The 25,222-nt window shown below is 39.8% G+C and overlaps 1 protein-coding gene across 11 annotated transcripts; it reads left to right on the top strand.

The window, feature by feature from the left end:
• Positions 1-52: 52 nt before the first annotated feature.
• On the top strand, positions 53-24,781 carry DXPS3 (1-deoxy-D-xylulose 5-phosphate synthase 3). Of its 11 annotated transcripts, XM_088971580.1 has the most exons (16): positions 74-563; positions 937-1,135; positions 1,240-1,388; positions 2,706-3,007; positions 3,570-3,782; positions 3,861-4,135; positions 4,698-5,341; positions 5,871-5,990; positions 6,080-6,244; positions 17,557-17,707; positions 18,133-18,401; positions 18,850-19,129; positions 19,774-20,084; positions 20,488-20,766; positions 22,061-22,345; positions 24,370-24,781. In XM_088971580.1, the coding sequence occupies exons 8-16, from the start codon at positions 5,949-5,951 to the stop codon at positions 24,517-24,519; spliced, it is 1,932 nt and encodes a 643-aa protein (XP_088827706.1). In that variant the 5' UTR covers positions 74-563; positions 937-1,135; positions 1,240-1,388; positions 2,706-3,007; positions 3,570-3,782; positions 3,861-4,135; positions 4,698-5,341; positions 5,871-5,948; the 3' UTR covers positions 24,520-24,781. The 11 variants fall into 11 exon arrangements, with proteins under 11 accessions (XP_088827704.1, XP_088827712.1, XP_088827706.1 ...); XM_088971582.1 differs by lacking the exons at positions 74-563; positions 937-1,135; positions 1,240-1,388 and adding exons at positions 3,087-3,164; positions 4,215-4,292; XM_088971584.1 differs by lacking the exons at positions 74-563; positions 937-1,135; positions 1,240-1,388; positions 2,706-3,007 and adding an exon at positions 4,185-4,292 and having other exon boundaries at positions 3,642-3,782; positions 3,861-4,089; positions 4,698-4,910; positions 5,027-5,341.
• Positions 24,782-25,222: the final 441 nt, after the last annotated feature.

The following is a 25,222-nucleotide window of genomic DNA, read 5'->3' on the forward strand; positions in this document are numbered from 1 at the left end:
CTGTAAATCCGTAATCTCGAAGGATCCAATCACCGGTGGGCATGTGATTACCAACGTACATGTTTCTGCGCTTGTTTCTGTCTGCTCTGCTGGTAGTCGATTTCACTGCTTAGTCGTGAAATTTTGATTTTGCGCCAAAACTCAAAACGCAGGATTAGTTGTCGGATTTATACTTTTTTTCTCTAGTGGGTTCTATTTCTCTAACTTTTTTTTTGGCCGTTTTGTCTCTGTTATATTGGGAGATTTGTTATGGCTATTCGGTGTCTGTTTCGTTGATAGATGCGAGTGTTTTTGTTGCCATACCGCTGAATCTCCGTCCGTTGGTTTCGCCTTAATTTTTGGTGGGCTTTGTTGCAATTGAGTGATTTTGTGGAGTTGGGTTTCTGGTCTTAATGATGGGTACTGCTTCTGCTCAGTGCCCATCTCGAATTGGTGCTCTTGTCCATGGACAAATTCGAGTTTCACCTACAAAAATTAAGTTCTCGAGGTTTTGGAGTCCTTGGAGAAGGGAATTTCTCAGGATGAGCCTGAATTTGGGTTCTTCTTCCACGAATTCTTCTAAGGTATATCCTCAATCGACGTTTTTGTTTAATTTATTTGATACTTGTAATTATGTACTTACCATTGAAACTGAAACAATTCTGTAGTTCTGATTATTCTTATCTAACATTCATGGGATTATGGATGTATTCTTACAATTTATAGTCCTTTCTTTCGTTTCCCAATTTGTTAATTAAGTTGAAGTCATGTAATTCTGATTATGGAGCAGGGATTGTGTTGTTGAGGTTTGTTATTGAGAGACACGCCCTCTATACATCTAATAGATGTGTACGTGCATGTTTGTATGTTTCAAGAGAGCTTCGAAACCGAGCTCATACTCTAATAAAATGAGTGTATCCTGAATGCTAAATGGGATTTAATTACTTATTTCTGCAGCCTGCCAAAATTGTCATTTTATATGAGTCCTCAGCAGAACTCTTCTGTCTACAATTGGGTTTAAAATCCCTATGACTTGGTATCCTTGGGTCCTGACATACTGAGTCTGGTATTATTTGGATTAGTCTAAGTGAGCATTTTGGATGGATTCTCAACATTGGTGGTTCCAAATCCTGACACCTTACCGAAACACAGCAAGGTTCAGATATTTTTCTTTTCATTCTTTCACCTCTATTTCGACCTGTTTGAAGTAAACTATTATTTTGTTGGTAACTATTTTTTGTGGTTTACTGCTGAAACTAGGCTTGACAAGCACGTTTGAATTCCATATTATGAACTACAAAGAGATTTTGATATTTAGCAGCTCACTTTATGATGAACAGAAGTCTAGACACCAAACTGTTGTCAGACAGTAAGCTTTAAGTGAGGATGAAAGATTCTGGGTGTTACAGGTAAATTCTAAATATGGTTTTGCATGCACAGGTTTGAGTAAGGTTTAGGAAGTTTTAATTTTATTGTTGTTTGGGATGGAACACGGATTGACATGAAGTTTGACGGAGAAGTAGATATGGTGGCAGAGTATCACATTGAGGGGGGAAAAGAATTATTTGGGCTGTACATATGGGTTTTGAAATTTACTGTTGCCAACACGAACAAAATCAAATTGAATAAAAAGATAAGAACTGGGGGGTGGGGGATCTGCAAGCTAATATCATTATTTTAAAAGGATCTTGAGTGTAGAGGTGTAGAGCCCCACTATCTTGAAGCCTCATTTTATGTAGTAAGGCCACCTAGAACAGATAGTAGTTACACCTCAGTGAGTGACAGGCTGACAGCTATTAGCAGGATGGGATGTTGTGAAACTATTCTTCTATTACATGTCTATTTTCAAAAAGTAGAGGCATAGAGGTATTGATATGGATAGAGGTACTTGTCTGATTCTTCAAACTAGAAAATAGAAATCCTGCTGTCCTAAATTTTCCATTTTTGTGAACTGGGTATTATTTGGAATCCAAATGAGGCTTCCTGAAGGATTTAGCAACTAGTAGAAAGACCCAATAGCAAGCAGTCAAATACTAGCTATTATTTAAACTTAGAGGCTGGAAATAAACAAACACATAAAGAGTCAAGTAGGAAACTCCACAAAGACTACAAAGGCTTGCTAAGCGAAATATTAATCTATCATGGACTTGACCAAATGTTGAAATAGCCATAATTTGATTGAATATTTTTCATGCTATACAGTAAAACACAGAAATTGGCATCTTAACAGATTTTGAATTAGAAAATAGGGTAAATTACAAAGACCCCCCTGTACTATGGGGTCAGTTACAAAGACCCCCTGCACTTTCTTTTGTGACAAAGGCTCCCCTGAACTTTGGCCGTTAGACAAAGACCCCCCCTAGCCGTTAAGTCAGATAATGGAATGTGTTTCTGCATTTTCTTTTCATTGCCCTTTTCTCTTAAAAAAACCTTTTTCTCTTGAATTATCGATCCAATCCAATAATTCTTAAACTACTCACCAGTGTTGGTCTGATTGCATTCAATCGTCTATTTCCTCTCCTCTTTGTCATACTTTTTTTTCTGACCTTTGGTTTTGTAACCGTTAAGAAACTTCATTAAACAACAGTTGCTAAAGCACAAGCGAATTCTCAACCGACAAATACATTGAAGTGGTGGGCCCCTGGTCTTTTTTAATAAGCTTTAGGGCCGTGGTGGGCTTTGGGATGAAGAGTGATGTTACTTTTCTAATAATGGTAGCTGGGCAGGTACAAAGATTAACTTCAAAGATGCAGAGATTTGACATATGCAGTCAAGCTTCTTCTTCAGAGGAAAAGAGCTCATTGTAGAACTGTCGTTGAGCAAGAGGCAGATGCACTTGGGTTTTTGTTGATCATAGAGTTCAATGAGGTTGTCACAAGTTGAGTGCACTGGTGAAGTGCCAGAGTCTTGAGTGGAAGCTGAGGCGGAGGTAAGCAAAATGAGAGACGGAAGAAGTGCAGAACCTTAGAAAGAGAAACCATGGTCTCTCTCTCTCTCTCTCTCTCTCTCTCAAGCATTACTGACTCCAGTAAGCCTCTTGTTTCAATTCCATTTGTAGTATTCTTCTTTCAATGCAGACATATGACATAATATCACATGACTGGAAGTTAAAGATCTTCTCAAAGATGTGAGGCATGGATGGCTGGTCACCCACTTCAGAGCCTTTCCTTCACTCCAGGAAGGAGGTAGAGTTCATTAACATAATTGAATTGTACGTCCAGGGAATGGAGAAAAGGTCTTTTGGTTTTCTTATTGAACAGATAAATATTGGAAGAGAGGACTAAGTAATCAATTCGATTCTGTTTCTTTTGTTCTTTTATATTGAACTCCTCTGTTGGGCACCAGTGTGCTAGTTGCTCCATTTCCTCTCCTGAAAGTTCAATTAGCCACTTCATTATTAAAAACACGTTAAAGAAAGAATCATTCTGTTCATTGGAACACCAGAAACATTCCACTGTGTGACCAAATGTGACCTTAATTAATGATAACTACCTATAAAAATGTCAATATTATGAAGCTAGTTAAAAAGGACAGGATTCCTTGACGCTGAAATCTAATTATTTGATGTGACTTGACCCTTTTAACAACAGCGACTGAGCTACAACAATGTGCAATGGATTTTTCAATTTATGATGCTTTTGTGCAAATTGGCCTTGTGCAATGGACTTGACCCCATAGAATAATGTGCTTCTTTCTTCACCACCGGGAGAAGGCCGGGGAACTCTCTCTGCTTGCTGCTGTGTCTGGGTGTCCATGACGGTTTAGACCAGTCTCAGTTGATCCCTGCAACCTGCACGCTCCTGGTAAAGTCGTATGCTGCCTTGCTTCAAAAAGGGAATTCTTAAACTATCACTGACAGCAGTAGAAAAACAAAAATGCAGAGATTTGACATATGCAGTCAAGCTTCTTCTTCAGAGGAAAAGAGCTCATTGTAGAACTGTCGTTGAGCAAGAGGCAGATGCACTTGGGTTTTTGTTGATCATAGAGTTCAATGAGGTTGTCACAAGTTGAGTGCACTGGTGAAGTGCCAGAGTCTTGAGTGGAAGCTGAGGCGGAGGTAAGCAAAATGAGAGACGGAAGAAGTGCAGAACCTTAGAAAGAGAAACCATGGTCTCTCTCTCTCTCTCTCTCTCTCTCTCAAGCATTACTGACTCCAGTAAGCCTCTTGTTTCAATTCCATTTGTAGTATTCTTCTTTCAATGCAGACATATGACATAATATCACATGACTGGAAGTTAAAGATCTTCTCAAAGATGTGAGGCATGGATGGCTGGTCACCCACTTCAGAGCCTTTCCTTCACTCCAGGAAGGAGGTAGAGTTCATTAACATAATTGAATTGTACGTCCAGGGAATGGAGAAAAGGTCTTTTGGTTTTCTTATTGAACAGATAAATATTGGAAGAGAGGACTAAGTAATCAATTCGATTCTGTTTCTTTTGTTCTTTTATATTGAACTCTTCTGTTGGGCACCAGTGTGCTAGTTGCTCCATTTCCTCTCCTGAAAGTTCAATTAGCCACTTCATTATTAAAAACACGTTAAAGAAAGAATCATTCTGTTCATTGGAACACCAGAAACATTCCACCGTGTGACCAAATGTGACCTTAATTAATGATAACTACCGATAAAAATGTCAATATTATGAAGCTAGTTAAAAAGGACAGGATTCCTTGACGCTGAAATCTAATTATTTGATGTGACTTGACCCTTTTAACAACAGCGACTGAGCTACAACAATGTGCAATGGATTTTTCAATTTATGATGCTTTTGTGCAAATTGGCCTTGTGCAATGGACTTGACCCCATAGAATAATGTGCTTCTTTCTTCACCACCGGGAGAAGGCCGGGGAACTCTCTCTGTTTGCTGCTGTGTCTGGGTGTCCATGACGGTTTAGACCAGTCTCAGTTGATCCCTGCAACCTGCACGCTCCTGGTAAAGTCGTATGCTGCCTTGCTTCAAAAAGGGAATTCTTAAACTATCACTGACAGCAGTAGAAAAACAAGCAACATAACTGACTGAATCTGAATATGGAGCCTGACTTTTATCAGCCTCAAAGCGAACAGACTGGAACATTAAGAACAGGAGGAACCCTGATGTTTGCAGTGTAGGATCTCTCCATTCCTCTGTGTTTGATTCTGGGTTCCCCATTGAAGCTGCTTGGACTGCTTGAGCTTTGAAAAAAGATTTTGCCTGAAGAATTCATCCATGGACTGTCGATTGAGACCCATCTGGCTGGGATTGTAGTAGAATCCGATGTTTGGCGGATTGGTCTCTGTCCAACCCCTACCGGTGGATGGTTGGAGGGTGAATGGCCAAGGTTATCACAAGCAAACCTTGTCGGTAGTGTTACCAGATTTTCACAGGTATGTCAGGTGATTTTTTCTCACCGTTCAAATAATTAAGACAAGGGTAATTTAGGGATTTAAAAAATTTTAAACAGTTAAATGAGAACTTTTTTCGATATTAACTGATGGAACATTAATGGTGGGGGGTCTTTGTCTAACAGTCAAAGCTCAGGGGGGCATTGTCACAAAAAAAATGTGCAGGGGGTCTTTGTCAGTGACCCCATAATACAGGGGGGTCCTTGTAATTTACCCTAGAAAATAAGATATCACGTAGAGTTCTCAAGTAGATCCAATTACCATAGGTCCTAATTTCATGATTCTTGGCATTAACCAATTTTATTCACCAAAGCATGCTATTGTGTTAATTGTCAAGTGAAGTCTGCATCACCAAACTGCAGTCTGATGTGACGATTCATGCAATTCCACTCTATGTGTCTGCTATACATGCAAGTTGTCTAATCTTGATAGTTGAATGCAACATGGTTGAATGTTCTTATGGATCCAATGTTTTTATAATGGAAGTAGTATCTGATCTATCTTGATGCAGGCATTTGTATGTTGTGTAAATGCTCTACCTGACGTTGGTGATTTTTTTTGGGAGAAGGCTCCAACACCTATACTAGATATGGTTGAAACGCCAATTCACTTGAAGCATTTGTCTCACAAGGTATAAATTATTACATTTTTGTATAGAATATATTGCAAGCCATCTAAAAGCTCAACTTTTATCCTCATTCCAAATGGGTTCTGATGCAGGAGCTGAAACAATTAGCTGATGAGATTCGTTCAGAGTTATCTTTTATAACGTCAAAAACACGGAGATCCTTCAAAGCCAGTTTAGCTGCAGTGGATCTGACAGTTGCTGTACACCATGTTTTTCATGCCCCTATGGATAAGATACTGTGGGATGTAGGCGAACAGGTTAGTGCATATTTTATATGCATCCACCCTTCTGAGATAGATAAGTTGTTCTTGATAAAGCAAAGTAATAGCCTACAGATTGTTATTTACAATGACCACATGTTTTCTCTGCTAAATATGCTCTTTGATCTAAATGGTCTGATCTATCAGCCAGCTTTTGATTGTAGGAAGGCTAGAAATTATGTCAATTAGATAGTTCCTATGTGTTGAAAAATGTTCTCTTCTTTTTATAGACCTGTTCCCATTACCTTATTGCGTATGGAATATCTCTTGGTTAATTGGATGGACAAAAATACTATTTTTTTAGGCCAAGTTAATATCCTAGAATCAAGAGGTTTCCAGCTAATTGAGCTATTAGGATTGTTCATCTTTGTTAATGTTGACTGTGTAGGGGTATTTTGGTCTTTATATTTATGTTTAAAGCTGCTGATGTGTAATGCTTTATTAGTGGTTGTCCCATACTTAAATAGGGGCAAAGGAGTCTTTTTATTTTTTAATAGAAACATATAAATTAAACTTGGCCGACTAGAGAGGTGATGAATCTCTCTTGTTCGAACCAGAATTCTTCTTCTTCTCTATTCTCCTCTCTTCTCCTTCTACTTCTTCTTCTAGTCTTTCTATTACTTCTCCAATCCTTACTCTTAACAGAATTCAAGTGCAGATTAGATTATAATATGGTATGAGAGCAACTGTGACAAAATCAAATCTGCCTAGAATTCTGATTTTCACGCATCCAGCCTTGGACTTTTTAATTTTTTCTTTGTCATTAGTTGGAGATAAGGAAAGGGGCTGAAAAGGAGTGATCGCCCTCTTCCCTTGGAGGTTTCTATGCTTTTGGTCAGCAAGTTCGTGGGTGTTTGCAGTGGTTTGTAGGAAGCCTCCCCTAATCGATGGAGAGAAGAGTGCTGTTTCAAGTGATGCAATGGAGTGTCGAGTGCAGCTTGATTTTCTGGTGATTAGGTAAGTGATTTTGTGCAGTTTTTCTGTGTGAATCAAATGGTTGATGTGTTCCAAGTCGTGTGGTGAAAACTCAGGTTGTTGTGTTTTAGGGTTTGTGTTGATTTTAGTGTGGTTCGAAGGGTGAGTGAGTTTCGAGTAGTGTGGTGAGTTTTCAGGTAGTTGTGTAGTAGGGTTGTGGTGTGGAAAGTGAAGAATTCAGCAACAAGTGGTGCTGAGTGTAGTGCAGTATAGTGTGCAGTGTGGTGAGAGGTGAAATAAGATTTTTTTTTTCCTTTTTTTTTATATCCATGGGAGACAACAGTGAAAGTAAAACTAGTGTGATGGTTCCCACCGACTACCTGAATGTTTGGATGACTTCTATCAAGTTGAATGGAGAAAACATGTGCCTTGGGCGGAATCTGTAGAAGTCTTTCTTAAAGCAAAGAAGAAATTGAAGCATATAAGGGAAGAAAAACCCTCTATTGAGTCTCATGAGTATGGTGATTGGGAACAAGAAGATGCACAAATTATAACTTGGTTATGGAATAATATGAACCCAAGATTAGTATGAATTTCTTGTTTTTTGATACAACCAAGTAAGTTTGGGACCATGCTAAGAAACTGTATTCGGGACAAGACAACACAACTAGAGTATATCAGCTTTATCAGGAATACTTTAATCTGCAATAGGGCAATCAAAGTCTTGAGGAGTACTATGCTAGCATGAGAAACCTTCGCAATGAGCTGAATGTGTATCACCCCCTCACCTCTGATGTTAAAATTCAGCAACAACAGAGGGGACAACTAGATGTGACCAGATTTTTGATAGGGTTGAAATCTGAATATGAACCAGTATAGGCATAGATACTAGGAGGATCAGCTCTTCCTTCCTTAGAAGAGGTGTTTGCTTGGTTTCGGAGGATTTCTATTGGATCTACCGAGAATTCTAGAAACTCTGATAGGTCAGCCTTTGCAGTATCAAGAGGCCGTGGTGTTAGAGGCGGAGCTCGAGGAGCTCAATCTGGCCGTAGTGGTGGTGGTGGACCTATGTATAGTCGTGGTGGTGGACGTACTAGAGGTCGAGATTTAGGGGGAGTTCATGGTAGAGGACGCAATTCTAGTCCAAGAAGATGTACACACTATGGTATATATGGACATGCCATCAATTATTGTTATGGTTTGCATGGTACACCTTCAACTTGGGCAAATCATGCGGTGACCAGTGATAGTAGTTCCAGACAGGAAAGCCATCCAGCGGATCAAATGCCCTCTATATCCACAGATGTTCTCGGGAAGGAGATGATGAGTGTTCCACGTGATGAGTATGAGAGGTTTGTTCAGGCCACATCTCAACAGAATACAACCACTCTTGCACACTCAGGTATGGCTTGTCTGGCATCCAAACCCAATCCCTGGATTATTGACTCTAGAGCCTCCGATCACATGACTGGAACCCCAGGTGTGTTTTCCTCCCTCGCTTAATGCCCAACATCACACTCTGTCACCCTTGCTAATGGTTCCACATCCTCCATTTGTGGTGTTGGTAATGTTAACATTAGACCCTTTATCTTTATCCATAGTTTTGTATGTCCCCAAGTTTCTTTTTAACCTTATGTTTGTTAGTAAGTTGACAAAATCTCTTAATTGCTTTATCACTTTTTATCCTTATTCGTGTGTTTTTCAGGATCTCAAGACGGGGATGAAGATTGGTGGAGGGTGTTGAGTGGGCTGATTTATGTTGGGCCAATTTATGTTTAGTTTGTTTTCTTTTAAATTAAGAAGTTGTTGGGCCTTGGGCCCATTAGTCTTTTATTTTTAAAATTGTAAGTACTTAGTTGAGTTGCTGTCCTACTAGGGGCATCTTTGTAATATCCCATATTTAAGTTAATTATAAATAGAATGAGGGGCTGGCGACTATGGTTATGAATCACTATCCTAGTCGACCTTCTTCTCCTTTTCTTCCCTTTCCTCTGTCTATTGCTGAAACCCCCAACTTTCTCCTCTTCCTTTCACGAGAAGCTTGGCCAAAATCAGCACATAAGGCTTTCTACTTGGTACCAGAGCAAGTTGAAGGTTCTTGAAGAGATTCACTCTTGAAGCCCTAGATCGGCCGACTGCATGGAGATTTAAGAGGCTGATCGAAGCTCTCAGGTAAGCCTAGTTTTTGGATTTTCTTGATGGATTTGTATGCCCTGTCGCTGGTCTAGGATTTCTCATCAGAATCAGGAAAAACTGGAGAAAGGGGAAGAGTCCTGATTTTGTTGGACTCTTCAATTTTGACCTAGGTAGTGGAGCCCTAATTTTTTAGGGTTCCTCTGGGTTTTTTGTAAGGGGCGATTCAAGTTCCATGTGGTTTGGAGGCTTCTAGAGAGGGCGGTTGCTTTTTCTCTCTCTTCTCCCATCCAACCGAAAAGGAATCTTTCGTGGGAAGAAAGTCCAGGACACCAAAGGAGTGTCGTTGGTTCCAGAAGGTATTCTATTTGTTCTTGCTGCATTTTTTGGTTGTTTTCTATACCTTTTTTGAGACACATGGAGGGACACAGAGTTGAATATCAGCCCGGGAATGAAATGGGACCAGTGGGAGGAGGTGTTGGAGACCCCTTCGGAGCTGGGACCATTACTACAGTTAGGTTGGATGGTACAAACTACTTGGAATGGTCCCAATCTGCAAAGATGGCCATTGGGGCTCGTGGAAAATTGGGGTATATTACTGGTGAAGAGGTGAAACCCGAAACTGGCAACTCTCAGTGGGTGCAAGAAAATTATATGGTAATGACATGGTTGTGTAATTCTATGTTGCCACATATAAGTAAAAATTTTTTATGGGCAAACACTGCTAAGGAGATATGGGATGGGGTTGTAGAAACCTATTCACAAAGGGAGAATGCTGCTAGGGCTTATCAACTGAGAAATCAAATTATTGCCACAAGGCAGGGAGATAGATCTGTTGCAGCCTATTTTTCAGTCCTTAAGACCCCGTGGCAGGAGATCGACCATCTAGAGACATTTGCTTGGGAAACCACCAAGGATGCAGCTACCTATCAAAGACATTTAGAGAAGTATAGGGTGTTCGAATTCCTTGCTGGCCTTAACCTTGAGTATGACATTGCACGACAACATCTTCTTTCTAGGGACAATGTCACTCTCTCCCAAGCATATGCCTTTGTGTCAAGAGAGGAGTGCAGGAGGGATGTAATGATGAAAAATCTCAGTTCTGACCAGTCTGCTATGGTAAGTGTTGTGAAATCTAAACAGAATGGCAATGAAAACAAAAAGGAAGACAAAAGGGACTTGGCCTATGACTACTATAAGAAGCCTAAGCATACAAGAGACACTTGTTGGAAGCTTCACCCACATCTTGTGCCGACCATATTGAAGAATAAGAAAGGAAATGCGCACATGGAAGTTACCAGTGATACTCTGCCCCCCCCCCCCTATTACAGCTGCTTTGGAGTCCGTTGCAGTTGCTTTAGTAAGGGCCGAGCTTGAGAAGTTTGGGTTACTTTTGAATCAAAGGGATACAACTAGTTCCAGTTCAGCCGTAAGCGGACAACAAGGTACAGGTAGCACAGGTGGAGCTCACTCTACCTCCTTTGCCCACACAGGTAGTTCACATGTCACTGCAAACTATGTTTCTGCTTCAGGTAAGGAGAGATCTCCTTGGATTATAGACTCTGGAGCCTCAAAGCATATGACCCATTGCTCCACTATTTTCTCCTCTTATCAGCTCTGTTATGGCAGAGATAGGGTCTCCACAGCTGATGAATCCCATGTTCCTATTGCTGGGAAGGGATTTGTCAAGATTAATGATTCTATTTGCTTACCCTCTGTCCTCCATGTTCCTAGATTGAGCACTAATTTGTTATCTGTTAGTAGTTTGACTAAGAATCTGAACTGCTCAGTGATTTTTTCTCTTGGACGCTGTATTTTGTAGGATCTGGATTCAAAGAGGACGATTGGGAGTGGTCGTGAAGTGAATGGAATCTACCTCCTAGATGCTGTCCCTCTTCACCAAAGCCATCATGTTTGTAGAGATAGTGAGTCAAAATCTGTGGGTCAGATTATGCTTTGGCACAACCGTCTGGGTCATTTATCATTTTCTTCTTTGAGTTGTTTGTTTCCAAAACTGTTTAAGTCTGTGAGTTTGTCAAGTTTGAAGTGTGAGGGTTGTGAACTTGGAAAGCATTGTAGACACTCTTTTAAACCTAGTAATAAAAGATGTTCTTCTCCGTTTGATGTTATTCATTCGGATGTGTGGGGCCCTTATCATGTTCCCTCTATGGGCGGCTATCGCTATTTTCTCCTGTTTGTGGATGATTTCTCTCGACATTCCTGGATTTACCTGATGAAATCACGCGATGAAGTACCATCCTTGGTGAGGCAATTCCACCAGATGGTACTAACACAGTTTGGGACAAGAATAAAGATGTTAAGATCTGACAATGCTAGGGAATATTTTGAGAGACATCTTGCCTCATATCTGTTGGAGTATGGTGTTGTCCATCAGAGCAGTTGCTCCTATAGTCCACAGCATAATGGTGTTGCAGAGAGGAAGAACAGACACATCGTTGAGACGGCAAGAAACATGATGATCACAGCCACAGTTCCGGTTCGTTTTTGGGGTGATGCAGTTCTCATAGCAGTATATCTGATTAACAGAGTGCCCTCTTGTGTACTCGGATTCAGGACCTCATTCAACCTTCTTTTTCCTTAGGGGGAGATGTTTCATATTCCTTTAAGGGTGTTTGGATGTGTCTGCTTTGCACATATTCTTGGCCCTTACCGTTCAAAGCGTGATTCCAAGGCAAAGAAATGTGTTTTGGGGAAGTAAGTCAGTAGTCTATCCCTCTCCCAGTTCCAGTTCCTGTGTCTACTCCTATGCTTGACCACCACCCGATGTCACTCACCTTGCCACCTCCTTTGCGTTCCATTTCACAGCATTACTCACGGCAGAGACTCCATAAGGCGGTTGATTCCACTACAACAGAACTCACACCACTTTCTGTCGATCCCTTGGAGACTCCAGATTCAGCTGATACAGATTCAGGTATTCCTCTTGATCCCACTATTTTAGTTCCCATTGATCCTATTGACACTGTTACATATAACCTTGATCTCCCTATTGCTCTTAGAAAAGGGAAGAGAAAGTGCACTACTCATTGTATCTCACAGTACTTATCCTACAGTGGACTTTCTCCTTCGTACCGTGCTTTTCTCTCTTCTCTTGATTCAGTGTCTATACCCAAGGGTGTTAGTGAGGCTCTCTCCAAACCCGAGTGGAAGACAACTATGCAGGAAGAGATGGAGGCTTTGATTAAGAATCAGACATGGGAGATTGTGGACCTACCAGAAGGCAAGGAGACAGTTGGATGCAGATGGGTTTACACAGTAAAGTATAAGACAGATGGAAGTATAGAGAGGTACAAGGCAAGACTTGTTGCAAAAGGGTACACACAGACCTATGGCATTGATTATCTAGAGACATTTGCGCCAGTTGCAAAGATGACCTCTGTTCGGATACTCCATTCTCTTGTTGCCTCATACTCTTGGCCCTTGTTTCAACTGGATGTAAAGAATTCTTTCCTACATGGGGATCTGCAAGAAGAGGTGTATGGATCTTCCAGCTGGTTTTTATGATAATGCTGAAAAGGGAAAGGTATGCAAGCTGAAGAAGTCACTATATGGCTTGAAACAATCTCCCAGAGCATGGTTTGACAGATTCAGAAAGGCCCTGATTGTTTTTGGCTACACTCAAACTCAATCTGATCACACCTTGTTTGTGAAGCGCAGGGGATCTTTGGTGTCAATCCTAATTGTTTATGTGGATGACATTGTTGTCACTGGGAATGATCTGAGTGAGATTGATAGTCTGAAGAGGAACCTGCATAAGGAATTTGAGATTAAGGACCTTGGAGAACTAAGATACTTTTTAGGCATTGAAGTTGCAAGATCGAAACATGGAATTTTTATCTCTCAAAGGAAGTATGTCTTAGACCTTCTCCAAGAGACAGGGAAGCTTGGAACAAAGGTAGCTAGCACCCCCATTGATCAGAACCATAGAATCAGTGCATCAGAAGGTGAACCAGTGAAGGACCTTGGGAGATACCAAAGACTTGTGGGTCGGCTACTATACTTGTGTATGACAAGACCGGACATCTCCTATGCAGTAAGTGTAGTGAGTTAATACATGCATGCTCCACGAGATCAGCACTGGAAGGCAGTTGACGGGATCCTTGCATATTTGAAGGGACATCCAGGCAGAGGCATATTGTTTACTGATCATGGACAACTAAAGCTAGAGACCTATACAGATGCGGATTGGGCAGGATGCCTTGATGACAGAAGATCAACTTCAGGAGTGTGCACCCTAGTTGAGGGTAACCTAGTCTCGTGGAAGAGTAAGAAACAAACAGTTGTGGCAAGATCAAATGCAGAAGCGGAATATAAGGCCATGGCACATGGAGTTTCAGAACTTCTTTGGATTCGTTCTCTGTTAGAAGAAATCGGTGTACAAGCAGAAGAACCTATGATGCTATACTGCGATAACCAGGCAGCAATCAATATTGCCCATAATCCAGTCCAGCATGACCGAACTAAGCACATTGAAGTAGATAGACATTTTATCAGAGAAAGGGTAACTTCTGGAGAAGTTTGTCTTCCATACATTTCTTCTGATCTGTAGCTTGCTGATGTTTTCACAAAAGGTGTTGCGAAGAATAAGCTAGAACATGATCTATGCAAGTTGGGAATGTGTGACATCTATTCCCAACTTGAGGGGGAGTGTTGAGTGGGCTGATTTATGTTGGGCCGATTTATGTTTAGTTTGTTTTCTTTTAAATTAAGAAGTTGTTGGGCCTTGGGCCCATTAGTCTTATTTTTAAAAGAATTGTAAGTACTTAGTTGAGTTGTCGCCCTACTAGGGGCATCTTTGTAATATCCCATATTTAAGTTGATTATAAATAGAATGAGGGGCTGGTGGCTAGGGTTATGAATCACTATCCTAGTCAACCTTCTTCTCATTTTCTTCCCTTTCCTCTGTCTATTGTTGAAACCCCCAACTTTCTCCTCTTCCTTTCATAAGAAGCTTGGCCGAAATCAGCACATAAGGCTTTCTATTGAGGGCATGAAGCCGGTGGACTGTATTATCTTGATGGTGGTGGAAGTGCATTAACAGTTCTTTATACATCTCTTTCTCCTCTCTAGTGGCACTATTGATTTGGTCATCCATCACTTAGAGTTTTGAAGTCTCTTGTTCCATCGTTGTGTCATCTTTCTATTTTGGATTGTGAGCCATGTTAGTTGGGGAAACATCATCGTGTTCCCTTTAGTCCTAGGGTTGATAATCGTATGTCGAGTCATTTTTCTTTAGTTCATTCAGATGTTTGGGGTCCAACGTGGCTTTACCTGATGAAAGAAAGGAGTGAATTGTTTACCATTTTCCAAAAATTTTATGCTGAAATTCACAACCAATTTGGTGTACACATTAAAATTCTTCGTTCTGATAATGGCCGTGAATGCTTTTATACACCATTTCAGGAGTATTTGGAACATGGCATTATCCATCAAACTTCATGTACCTACACCCTACAACAAAATGGAGTAGCTAAGAGAAATAACCGTCATCTTTTGGAATCTACTCGGTCCCTTATGCATCATATGAATGTACCCAAACCCTGTTGGAGTGTTGTTGTACTTACATCTTGTTTTTTGATTAACCGGATGCCCATGGCCATCTTGTTTCCCCTTTCACCTCGGGTTTTTTGGTGTGTCTGTTTTGTTCATAATCTAGAACCGGGAAGGGACAAGTTAGATGCACGATCCATTAAGTGTATCTTCCTTGGCTATTCCCGAACCCAGAAAGGGTATAAGTGTTATAATCCTAACTCTCGATGGTCCTTTGTGTGTGCTAATGTTACTTTCTTTGAATCCACTCCGTTTTTCTCGGGGTCAGGTGATGTTTCTTCTTCCTCACCACCTCCTCTTCTTTTGGTTCCAGTTGCGGATCCCATTCCACTTGTTCCAACTGTGACAAGTCTTTGCCTCTGGTGCCACCTCCTGTTGAACGACCACCTATTCGTCAAGTGTATACACATCGCCAACATGTACCGGTACCTTCTCCAGCTCCATCACCATCGACAGATCCGGCAGTTGTTCCCACACCAACTCCAACCCCGATTTTTGAACTTGATCTTCCCATTGCCTTGCGGAAAGGTAAACGCAGTTGCACTCTTCATCCTATTTCTAATTATGTTTCTCACTCACCTTTCTGCTTCCCATCGCCAGTTTGTCTCCTTGTTATCCTCTATTGTTGTTCCCACGGATGTTTAGGAATCCCTTGCCTCTCTAGGGTGGCACCATGCAATGGAAGAAGAGCTCTTTGCCTTAACTCATAATCATACATGGGACCTCACCACACTTCCTCCTGGTAAGCAGGCTGTTGGTTGTAAGTGGATATACACTGTTAAGTATTTACCTGATGGTAGTGTAGAGCGGTTAAAAGTTAGACTGGTTGCCAAAGGGTATTCCCAAACATATGGTATTGACTGCATTGAGACCTTTCCTGTTGCTAAGATGGTTCAATTCGTGTTGTGATATCTCTAGCTGCTATGTATGATTGGCCTCTCTTTCAGCTTGACATCAAGAATGCTTTCTTACATGGTGATCTATTTGAGGAAGTCTATATGGAGCAACCACCGAGGTTTGTTGCTCAGGGGGAGGATGGTAAGGTGTGTAGACTAAAGAAGGCCATTTATGGACTTAAACATTCTCCCCGTGCGTGGTTTGGTAGGTTCAATGAGGTGGTAAAGAAGTTTGGTATGAAATAGTGTTAGGTTGATCACTCAGTCTTCAATCATGACTCTCAGGCTGGAAAGATCTTATTGGTGGTATATGGAGATGATATTGCCATTACCGGGAGTGATAGATTGGGAATTTAAGGTTGAAGATCTTCCTGCAGGAACACTTTCAGACAAAGGACCTTGGTAAACTAAAGTACTTCTTGGGGATAGAAGTAGCAAGGTCTAAGCATGGTATTAATTTGTGCTAGAGGAAATATGCTCTTGATTTGTTGGAAGAAACATGATTATTAGGTGCCAAACCAGTTGAAACACCTATGGACCTATGGAATCAAATACTAAGTTGAGCAGTGATATGGGTGAAGAGTTTGAAGATCCTGGAAGGTACAGGTGGTTGGTGGGTAAACTAAACTACCTAACTATTACTCGACCAAATATTTCATTTGTAGTTAGTGTTGTGTGTCAATTCATGCAAAAACCTCGGGTTCCACATTAGGATGCAGTTATAAGGATTGTAAGGTATTTAAAGGGGGCTCTTGGTTGTGGCTTGATATATAGAAGTGGAGGAAAACTTGAAATAGAGGGATATATTAATGCTGATTGGGCTGGCTCTATATTTGATAAGAGATCCACTATAGGCTATTGTACTTTCCTTGGGGGTAATCTGGTGACATAGAAAAGTAAGAAACAAACAGTTGTGGTAAGAAGCAGTGCAAAGGTAGAATATAGAGCTATGGCACATACTACTTGTGAATTAATGTGGCTGAGAAATCTTCTACAGGAGATGGAATATTCTATTGAGACTCCAGTGAAGCTCTATTATGACAATTAGGCTGCAATCCACATCTCTTCTAATCCGGTGTTTCATGAGAGAACCAAGCATATAGAAGTTGATTGTCACTTTGTGAGAGAGAAGGTGCTGAGTGGAGTGATAGATACTTCACATGTCAATACAAGAAACCAATGGGCAGACCTGCTCACCAAAGGGTTGAGTTGGGGGAGAGTGAACTACATATGTAACAAGCTGGGACTATATGATATATACTCACTAGCTTGAGGGGGAGTGTTAATGTCGACTGTGTAGGGGTATTTTGGTCTTTATATTTATGTTTAAAGCTGCTGATGTGTAATGTTTTATTAGTGGTTGTGTCTCATACTTACGCGGGGGCAAATGAGTCTTTATTTTTGAATAGAAGCATATAAATTAAGCCTAGCCAACCAGAGAAGTGATTAATCTCTCTTGTTCGAACCAGAATTCTTCTTCTTTATTCTCCTCTCTTCTCGTTCTACTTCTTCTTCTAGTCTTTCTAATACTTCTCCAATCCTTATTCTATCAGAATTCAAGTGCAGATTAGATTATAATAATCTTTATATCATGCAGAGCGCTGGAATGCTATGCAGGCATATTACAAAATAGTGACTCCAAGGCTATCATATTTTTATATCTCCTGAACTTTCTTTTTTGTCTTATATCTGTTTGGGTCCCAGTGGGTGTAGTGATCATCCTTTGACCTAGTTATATATATACAAGAAAGAGTTGATCTATTGTAAAATTAACTCTTTGTTACAATGGAATAGGCATATGCACACAAAATTCTCACTGGAAGGCGGTCCCTTATGCATACACTGAGACAGAAGAATGGCCTTTCAGGGTTTACTTCTCGCTCTGAGAGTGAATACGACCCGTTTGGTGCTGGACATGGATGCAACAGTGTTTCTGCTGGGCTAGGTAAATTTTATTCCCCCTTCCCCCTGCACATTCTTTTTCATCTGTGGTGTAAAAACAGCAGTGGAAGTTCTTTCTGCTTTATTCCTTATATGATCTTTATAAAGTTTAGTTTCTAGACTTCATATATAGCTGGATTTCTCTTATGCATCTGATACTCAATATGTGAATAATATCTATTAATATAACAAATTGGCTGTTTTGGGTTGTTTGACCTGACTCTGATTGTTTGACTCTTAACATATAATATCTAACTCAAATGTCTAAGCTGATGGCTTGTTTACCCTGGACTACAATTTTTTTTTCAAGTACATTGTGATTCTAGAAATGTTTAGTAAACTAGAAAAAAGAATATTACTGATAAAGAGTATAAAACTAGAAAAGAAAAGCTTATTCAGTTGATCTATTTTCTCTTCTCCCTCTCCTAGGAATGGCTGTTGCACGAGATATTAAAGGAAAGCGAGACAGAGTGGTGACAATTATAAGCAATGAGACAATTATGGCTGGTCAGATCTATGAGGCTATGAGCAATGCAGGGTATTTGGACTCCAATATGGTAGTGATACTAAATGATAGCCGGAACTCTTTACACCCAAAACTAGAGGAAGGCCCAAAAACAGCAATAAACGCTCTTTCTAGTACACTAAGCAAGCTACAGTCCAGCAAATCCTTTAGGAAATTTAGAGAAGCTGCCAAGGTATGCTTTCCATTAGAAAAAAAACTTGGATTAAGTTATTATGAGGGAAACATGCCAATTTGATGTGTTTTATTCACATTCTTGTTTATTCATATTTTCTAAATAGTTGCCAAAATTTCTTACTAGCTAAAGGATGCATTATGCTTAGATCAATTCAACTGTTCATTTTTGGATGTCCATATGAAAAATTAGCAAGGGTGTATGCTTAGGTCCTTTTGAGTGGGCCTCTGAAGCAGTTTGTATATGCCTGTATACTGTGTGTAATCAGTGCTATAATATTTCCTGGACAATCATACCATTTATCTCTTATAATCAGTATTTTCCGGTGCTTAACCAACATATGCTGTCTTGTTCCCTTATCCTAAGTTTTCTGTCATGGTGTAAATCCCATTTATTATTTATTTGTTTCTTCCAATTGTCATAACATTCATGGGCACATTGTTTTCAGGGGGTTACCAAGAAAATTGGTAGGGGCATGCATGAGTTGGCAGCTAAAGTTGATGAGTATGCACGTGGTATGATGGGTCCCCTGGGATCAACTCTCTTTGAAGAGCTTGGATTGTATTACATAGGCCCAGTTGATGGTCACAACATTGAAGATCTAATCTGTGTTCTCAATGAGGTGGCCTCTTTGGATTCTTCAGGACCTGTACTGGTTCATGTTGTCACAGAGGAAAATCAGAGGATGGACGATAACCATAAGAGTGAGATGGAGGTCAAACAACAAGGTCTGTGTATATTTTGCCATTAATATTTTTCCATAGTCAATTTTCTCTAAGAACCTATGAAGGTTACCTATTTATCATGATGTACCTATACTGTTATCTTGTTGTCATTGTCATTGGTGGTGGTGGTGGGTGGGGATCAAATGGGGCACAATGGCAGGGTGTCAGGATCTACCATTCAATGCAGTCCAACCTACAGTCTAGGCATTCAGATTATTATCAACTTATAATAGACATTGTTGATGTCTAACCCAGAATATCTAATTTGTGCTGCATTTTGTTTTTGAAAGGGTAAAGTATATTTTCATTTACAGGGGCATAAATTCCCCCAAAATAAAGCCTCCCCACAAAAATAAAATCAAGGGAAAGTAAAAGCAACCTTCTATTGCTTTAGAATGACTCAAAACAACACCATCAAAAGCCATCTCCCTGAACTCCTTTATTATCACCAACCAAGAGCTAAGTCCTGCATTTAAATAGATGGATACTAATCTAATTCCACTTTTGCCCTATGCAAGGGACAAATGGCCTCAGTCCTCTTGCATGCCTTGTTTCTTTTTAATGGAAGAAAAGAAAAATGCATGCAAACTAACCTGATATTATTTGTGTTTTTCTTTCTTCTCCCCTCCTATCCTTACGCCAAACAGGTTATTGTAATTCGGATCCATTACAGTTCTACCCAAAACCAGTGGGTAGTAGTCTGTCCTGGACATATAGTGACTTCTTTGTGGAGTCTTTGGTCATGGAGATGGAAAGGGACAAGGAAATTGTGGTCGTTCATGCAGGAATGGAAATTGAGCCATCTTTTGAGCTATTTCATGAAAGATTTCCAGAGAAGTTCTTTGATGTGGGTATGGCTGAACAACATGCAGTCACCTTTTCTGCTGGATTGTCATGTGGTGGATTGAAGCCGTTCTGTGTAATACCTTCTACTTTCCTACAGAGAGCTTATGATCAGGTCTCTCTCTCTCGTCCATGTGCTATTAAAATTTAGAAGAGCATTTATGTTGGTTAATGACCTGAAAAAGAATCAGTATATGCTATCTCTCAAGGGTACAATCTGGAAGGATGCTTATTCTCCTTGAATCTTGGAGGCTACCTAAGGGACTTCTACCTCCAATCCTCAATTTTCTGATCTTCAATTAGTCACCATTGCTAAGGCAGTGAAAAAAAAAAGAAAGAAGAAAGAGAAAAGGGGAATAGTTAATATTACTATTGACTATATGCACTGTCTCAGACATCAGATATGTATGCATAAGATTTTCACTGATGCAGACACTTTGAGCTGAGTCTCTGTGATTCGTTGACACTAAAAAATCTTCACCCCCTGATCTACTGTTCTCTGTTTTTGCTCTCCTTAGGTTGTCCATGATGTGGATCGCCAGAGTATCCCAGTGAGGTTTGTAATAACTAGTGCAGGACTTGTGGGTTCTGATGGTCCAATTAAGTGTGGGGCATTCGATATTACATTCATGTCATGCTTGCCAAACATGATCGTTATGGCACCATCAGATGAGGATGAACTTGTTCACATGGTGGCTACTGCTGCTCACATCGATGAAAGGCCTATTTGCTTCAGGTATCCAAGAGGTGCCATAGCTGGGATAAACAGCCCTGTGCGCACTGGGATACCCCTTGAGGTAATTAATGTCTTGTTGTTATTACCTTTCATTAATATAGTATTAATTATCCTTTGATATTTATTACTATTTTCTTTGATTGATAACTGATCAAGAAACTTCATTAATAAAAAGAACACTGAAGTACAATATAGAAGTACTGCCCTAGCACTCCCATCAATATCACAAAATAAAAGTGCAGAACTGTGACAAACAAAATCTTTTTGGATCCCTTCATTGTGCCATGTTACTCGAAGAAGAATCTGTGAGATCTTTCAGTCCAAAGTTTATGTTCTCATACTATATGCATAAACGTTTATTTAGGAATTCACTTCCTGCATATGCTTCAATGGTCTGCGAATGCTTATTATCGGACTTCAGACTTTGAATGGTCTGTCATGCTTATGGAAATTTCAAAAGTATCGGCATGTGATAATTGATTAAGGACCATTAGATTCATGTTAGATGGATCACAGCTAAAACTAATTAACAACATTAGGTGTAGAAGCACTGAATCATTTTGTTCTTGTTTTCTTGAAAAACCATATCTATTGGTCTTTTACAATTTTTTTTGCCTATCCTGTTTGCTTGTGCCTTCTCATAAACAATTCCTAAGTACAGTTTCTTCAACTCACTCCCTTTTTTCCTTCTAGATTTGGTTTAAGATTTACTTGGTTTCTCGGCAACTTGTTTAGGTTCTTTTGGTCTAGATAATTCTATGCCCTGTCTACCTGCTAACTCCACCATAGGACCTTTAAAAGGCCACCGATTTCCAAAGCTATGCTTAACAAATACTTAACCTTTATCTGTAACTCAGCAGCATTTATTGGTTTATTACTGTCTATAGGCATGCGTGATCTGATTGATTTCAGGTTTCTTGGATATGGGAAGTATCTCTCTCCCCTTAAAACCAAAAGGCTCTAGCTCCTCTACGTTCTTCATCAAAGAATCCAATGGTCACCACTTGCTTTGAAATAGTTCTCAAAGACAATCCTCTTCTCTAAATTCTCTCATACTCTCCAATTCAATTCCTTCCTGCTCACCAACAGAGGATTCAAAAGCTTTAGTATTATGGTTATAAGAGGGTTTACCAAATCTAGTTGCATTAGCAAACAGTTGTTAGGAATCCACAGAGAACTGAACAATTCAAAGTTTCCTTGAATTTGGGGAGGTGACACAACTGAGGTTTTGATAGGTATAAGAGAGGAACCCCATTCCTTCAATATTATTATGACATCATGAATGTGTTAGTTTTGGTTTTCTGCATGTGGTATCTCATACACCACTAACTTGACACTAGATTTGACTGTGGCAGATTGGAAAAGGGAGAGTTCTTGCAGAGGGTAAAGATGTTGCTTTGCTTGGATATGGTGTGATGGTCCAAAATTGCCTTAAGGCTCGATCTCTTCTTTCCAACCTTGGCATTGAGGTTACTGTTGCTGATGCAAGGTTCTGCAAGCCCCTTGACATCAAGCTTGTCAGACAACTTTGTCATGACCATTCCTTTTTGATCACTGTTGAGGAAGGCTCTATTGGAGGATTTGGCTCCCATGTTGCACAGTTCATCTCACTTGATGGGCAACTTGATGGGAGGATTAAGGTATTGTTCTTATCCTTAGTGTTGTTTTTTTTACGGTAGTTAAAGATGGTTATGGATGGTTTTTCTCTTAATATAGTTTTCAGTTGAGAACAAGTATTATAGGAACTTTTCTTTAAGTTAGCCTTGCAGTTTCTCTTTTTTATCTACCCACGGTGAAGTCAAAAGCTGACCTTATTAGGCATGAAGGCATTCATACTATTTTTCTAATATACTCATCTAAGAACAATTGTAGCATGGAAGTCTGTCAAGGAGGGGAAAGAATGAAAAGCATGAATCTTGCTTCTACATGATTTTGGCACATGACAGATGAGTGGGAAGCCCAAAATGGTTAAGTTGTTCCCCCCAGAAGTACCTTTCATGTAGCCAATTTCAACTGATAACCCCATCATGTGGCTAAAGGAATCATTTTCTAGTCATAGTTCATTAAAACATAAGAAAAATTAGAAGCTATTATTCACAAGGGGGAAGTGAAATTCATGCTCAGGAACAATAGGGGGTGGATTCGAGTTGAGCCGAGCCAAATAGTATGAGGCTCGAGCTCAACTTGCCAAGGTAGTACAAGGCTCGAGCTCGAGCTCGACTTGAGAAAAATATGTTTTATAAAATAAAAAAAATTATATATAAAAATATTTTTTATTTGATATTTAAAAAATTAAGAATTATAATAATTAGTTATTATTATATATAAAAACAAAAATATTATTATAGGCTCGAGCTTGGCTTGCGAGCCTTACGAGCCGAGTTATATTAGGCTCGAGCTTGGCTCAATTATTAAATGGGCCTATAAATTGGACTCAAGCTCGACTTGAAGCTCGGTTGAAACTGAGCCATCCGAGCTCGAGTAGCTCGTGAAGAGCTCGGCTCGTGGCCACCCCAAGTAGGGGTGGAGCCAGCAAGCTCTTGGATATGTTTTTACTCCATGCATGATAGATTGCTTTAACTGGGACCCAATTATGATGGATAGGTAGGGGATTCTACCACTTTCAGATCTGATGGTAGGGCTTTGTATGGTGAAGACAATTTGGGTGATTAATGATGAAGAATTGAGATGGAGAAGCAAGTAAACAGCTTGGTGTCCACTGAAGAATGAGCAGGAAATTAGCTTTCAGCAATGAATCAATTTGGAAATAGGAAGAATGATATTAAAAAAGAAAAAACTTACTATTAGAAGTTTAGAACATATTACAGAGAGACTGCTTAGAGGAGGAAATGAGTAAGAGACCTGGAGACAACCAGAATCACTCAACCAAAGTTTTATATATCGAATTAGCTTTCAAGGACTTTGATCTCCTTTTATTCGTTTTAGAACTAAAGCAAACTGACTTATAACCTATTAGGACACTCAAACATGGACTTTATTCCTAAAACAACTCTTAATAACTCATTATGAATCCTAACAAATGACAACTCTAAACCTAAAAATCAGAAACTTTCTAGTCCCATCACTGACTTGCACATATCACCAAAATGGCCACAACTCTTTCAATATGCATTGAATTTACAAGATTTTGGTTTTTATTGGATTGGTAACTAAAAACCTATCTAATGGTACCAAAATCATTCAAAACTAGCGAAGTTTTGAACCCCCTGCAAAATAGGTTGAAAAAGTGATGTTGCACTCCAGCACCCGGAATGATTAGAAAACACCAAAAAATTATGAAATTGCCATTGGTATAGGAATTTGAAGAAACATGATTTCTTCTCCCATGGTTCTTTTCCTTTTTCCATGTCTGCATTGTTCTCCCTTTTGTAATGAAGAGGAATGGGGAAAGTAAGATAAAAATCTTGCATTGGACAAAATTCAAAACAAAATACACATACCAGCTAGAAGACTTGCACTCCTGTTTCCAGAAGCCTGGACTTTTTAGGTTACTTATAAGGAGTTTCTAATGGACACATTTTCATGTTAAACGCATTGCTTCATGTATCTATAAGTTGACTGGTAATGCATGTTATACCTTTGAACATGGTACTGTGTTCAGCTTTTATGTTCCATTATTAATCTCCATTGAATAACTTTCCAGTGGCGACCGATTGTTTTACCTGACAACTACGTAGAACATGCATCCCCCAAAGAACAACTTGCACTTGCAGGCCTGAGTGGACATCACATTGCTGCCACAGCACTGAACCTGCTTGGCCGCACCCGGGATGCTCTCCTATTGATGCGCTAGAGAATTGGCTTCCTACCAACTATTGTTTGAATTTCAAAAGATGTAATATTCTTGCTTGATTAATTTCACCATTAATCATTTTTTGGCTACCTAATTCTCGTACCAACACCTTATTTCCAATCGATGGTGGCTCCTGAAAGCTGCTACTGTATGCTGATCTTCCTATCTAGGTTCCTTCGTCCTGTATGTATTTTGTTGATTTGTAATTTTGTATAGATATTGCCCGACTATCTGGATAGAGTTATGATACTTGCTTCTTACAGATCATAGCAGGCAGGCATCTCTGTAAGAGGGAAGATACGAAAACTGTAAATATGTTAGATCCTGGTGAAGTCAACTATGTGCTTGAATTGTTATACGAAAAAAGAAATTGATTTGCGCTGCTTACCTTGTGCCACCATGTTAGATCCTGGTGAAGTCGACATATTAGAGGGCTGGTTATGATTTCTCTGTCGGGCGAGAAAGTGCCACCAATGGTCATAACAAACAGAGATTCGTATATGATTTGCGCTGCTTACCTTGTGCCACCATGTTAGGTTCCTGATTAAAAGGCCATATATGCAGTGAAGCAATTGAAAAGTCGGTTGGATCCATTCTTCCTACTTGTATTCTGCGGTATTCAGGGAGTTCGGCTCCACTATACAAGAATACATGCCTTATAGACTGCGAAGTACGCAGGAAAAACCATCTTATTTTTTTCATG

This window comes from Nelumbo lutea, chromosome 2 (genome assembly GCF_056320005.1).
Source record: "Nelumbo lutea isolate HS-2025 chromosome 2, American lotus-T2T, whole genome shotgun sequence".
Taxonomy (NCBI): domain Eukaryota; kingdom Viridiplantae; phylum Streptophyta; class Magnoliopsida; order Proteales; family Nelumbonaceae; genus Nelumbo; species Nelumbo lutea.

Excerpts from the sequence above, each read along its gene's own strand:
- DXPS3 (XM_088971578.1), top strand. The coding sequence starts at position 393 with ATGATGGGTACTGCTTCTGCTCAGTGCCCATCTCGAATTGGTGCTCTT. Across the intron at positions 5,991-6,079 it reads TGAAGCATTTGTCTCACAAG|GAGCTGAAACAATTAGCTGA; the intron begins GTATAAATTATT and ends GTTCTGATGCAG. Across the intron at positions 20,767-22,060 it reads GCACTGGGATACCCCTTGAG|ATTGGAAAAGGGAGAGTTCT; the intron begins GTAATTAATGTC and ends TGACTGTGGCAG.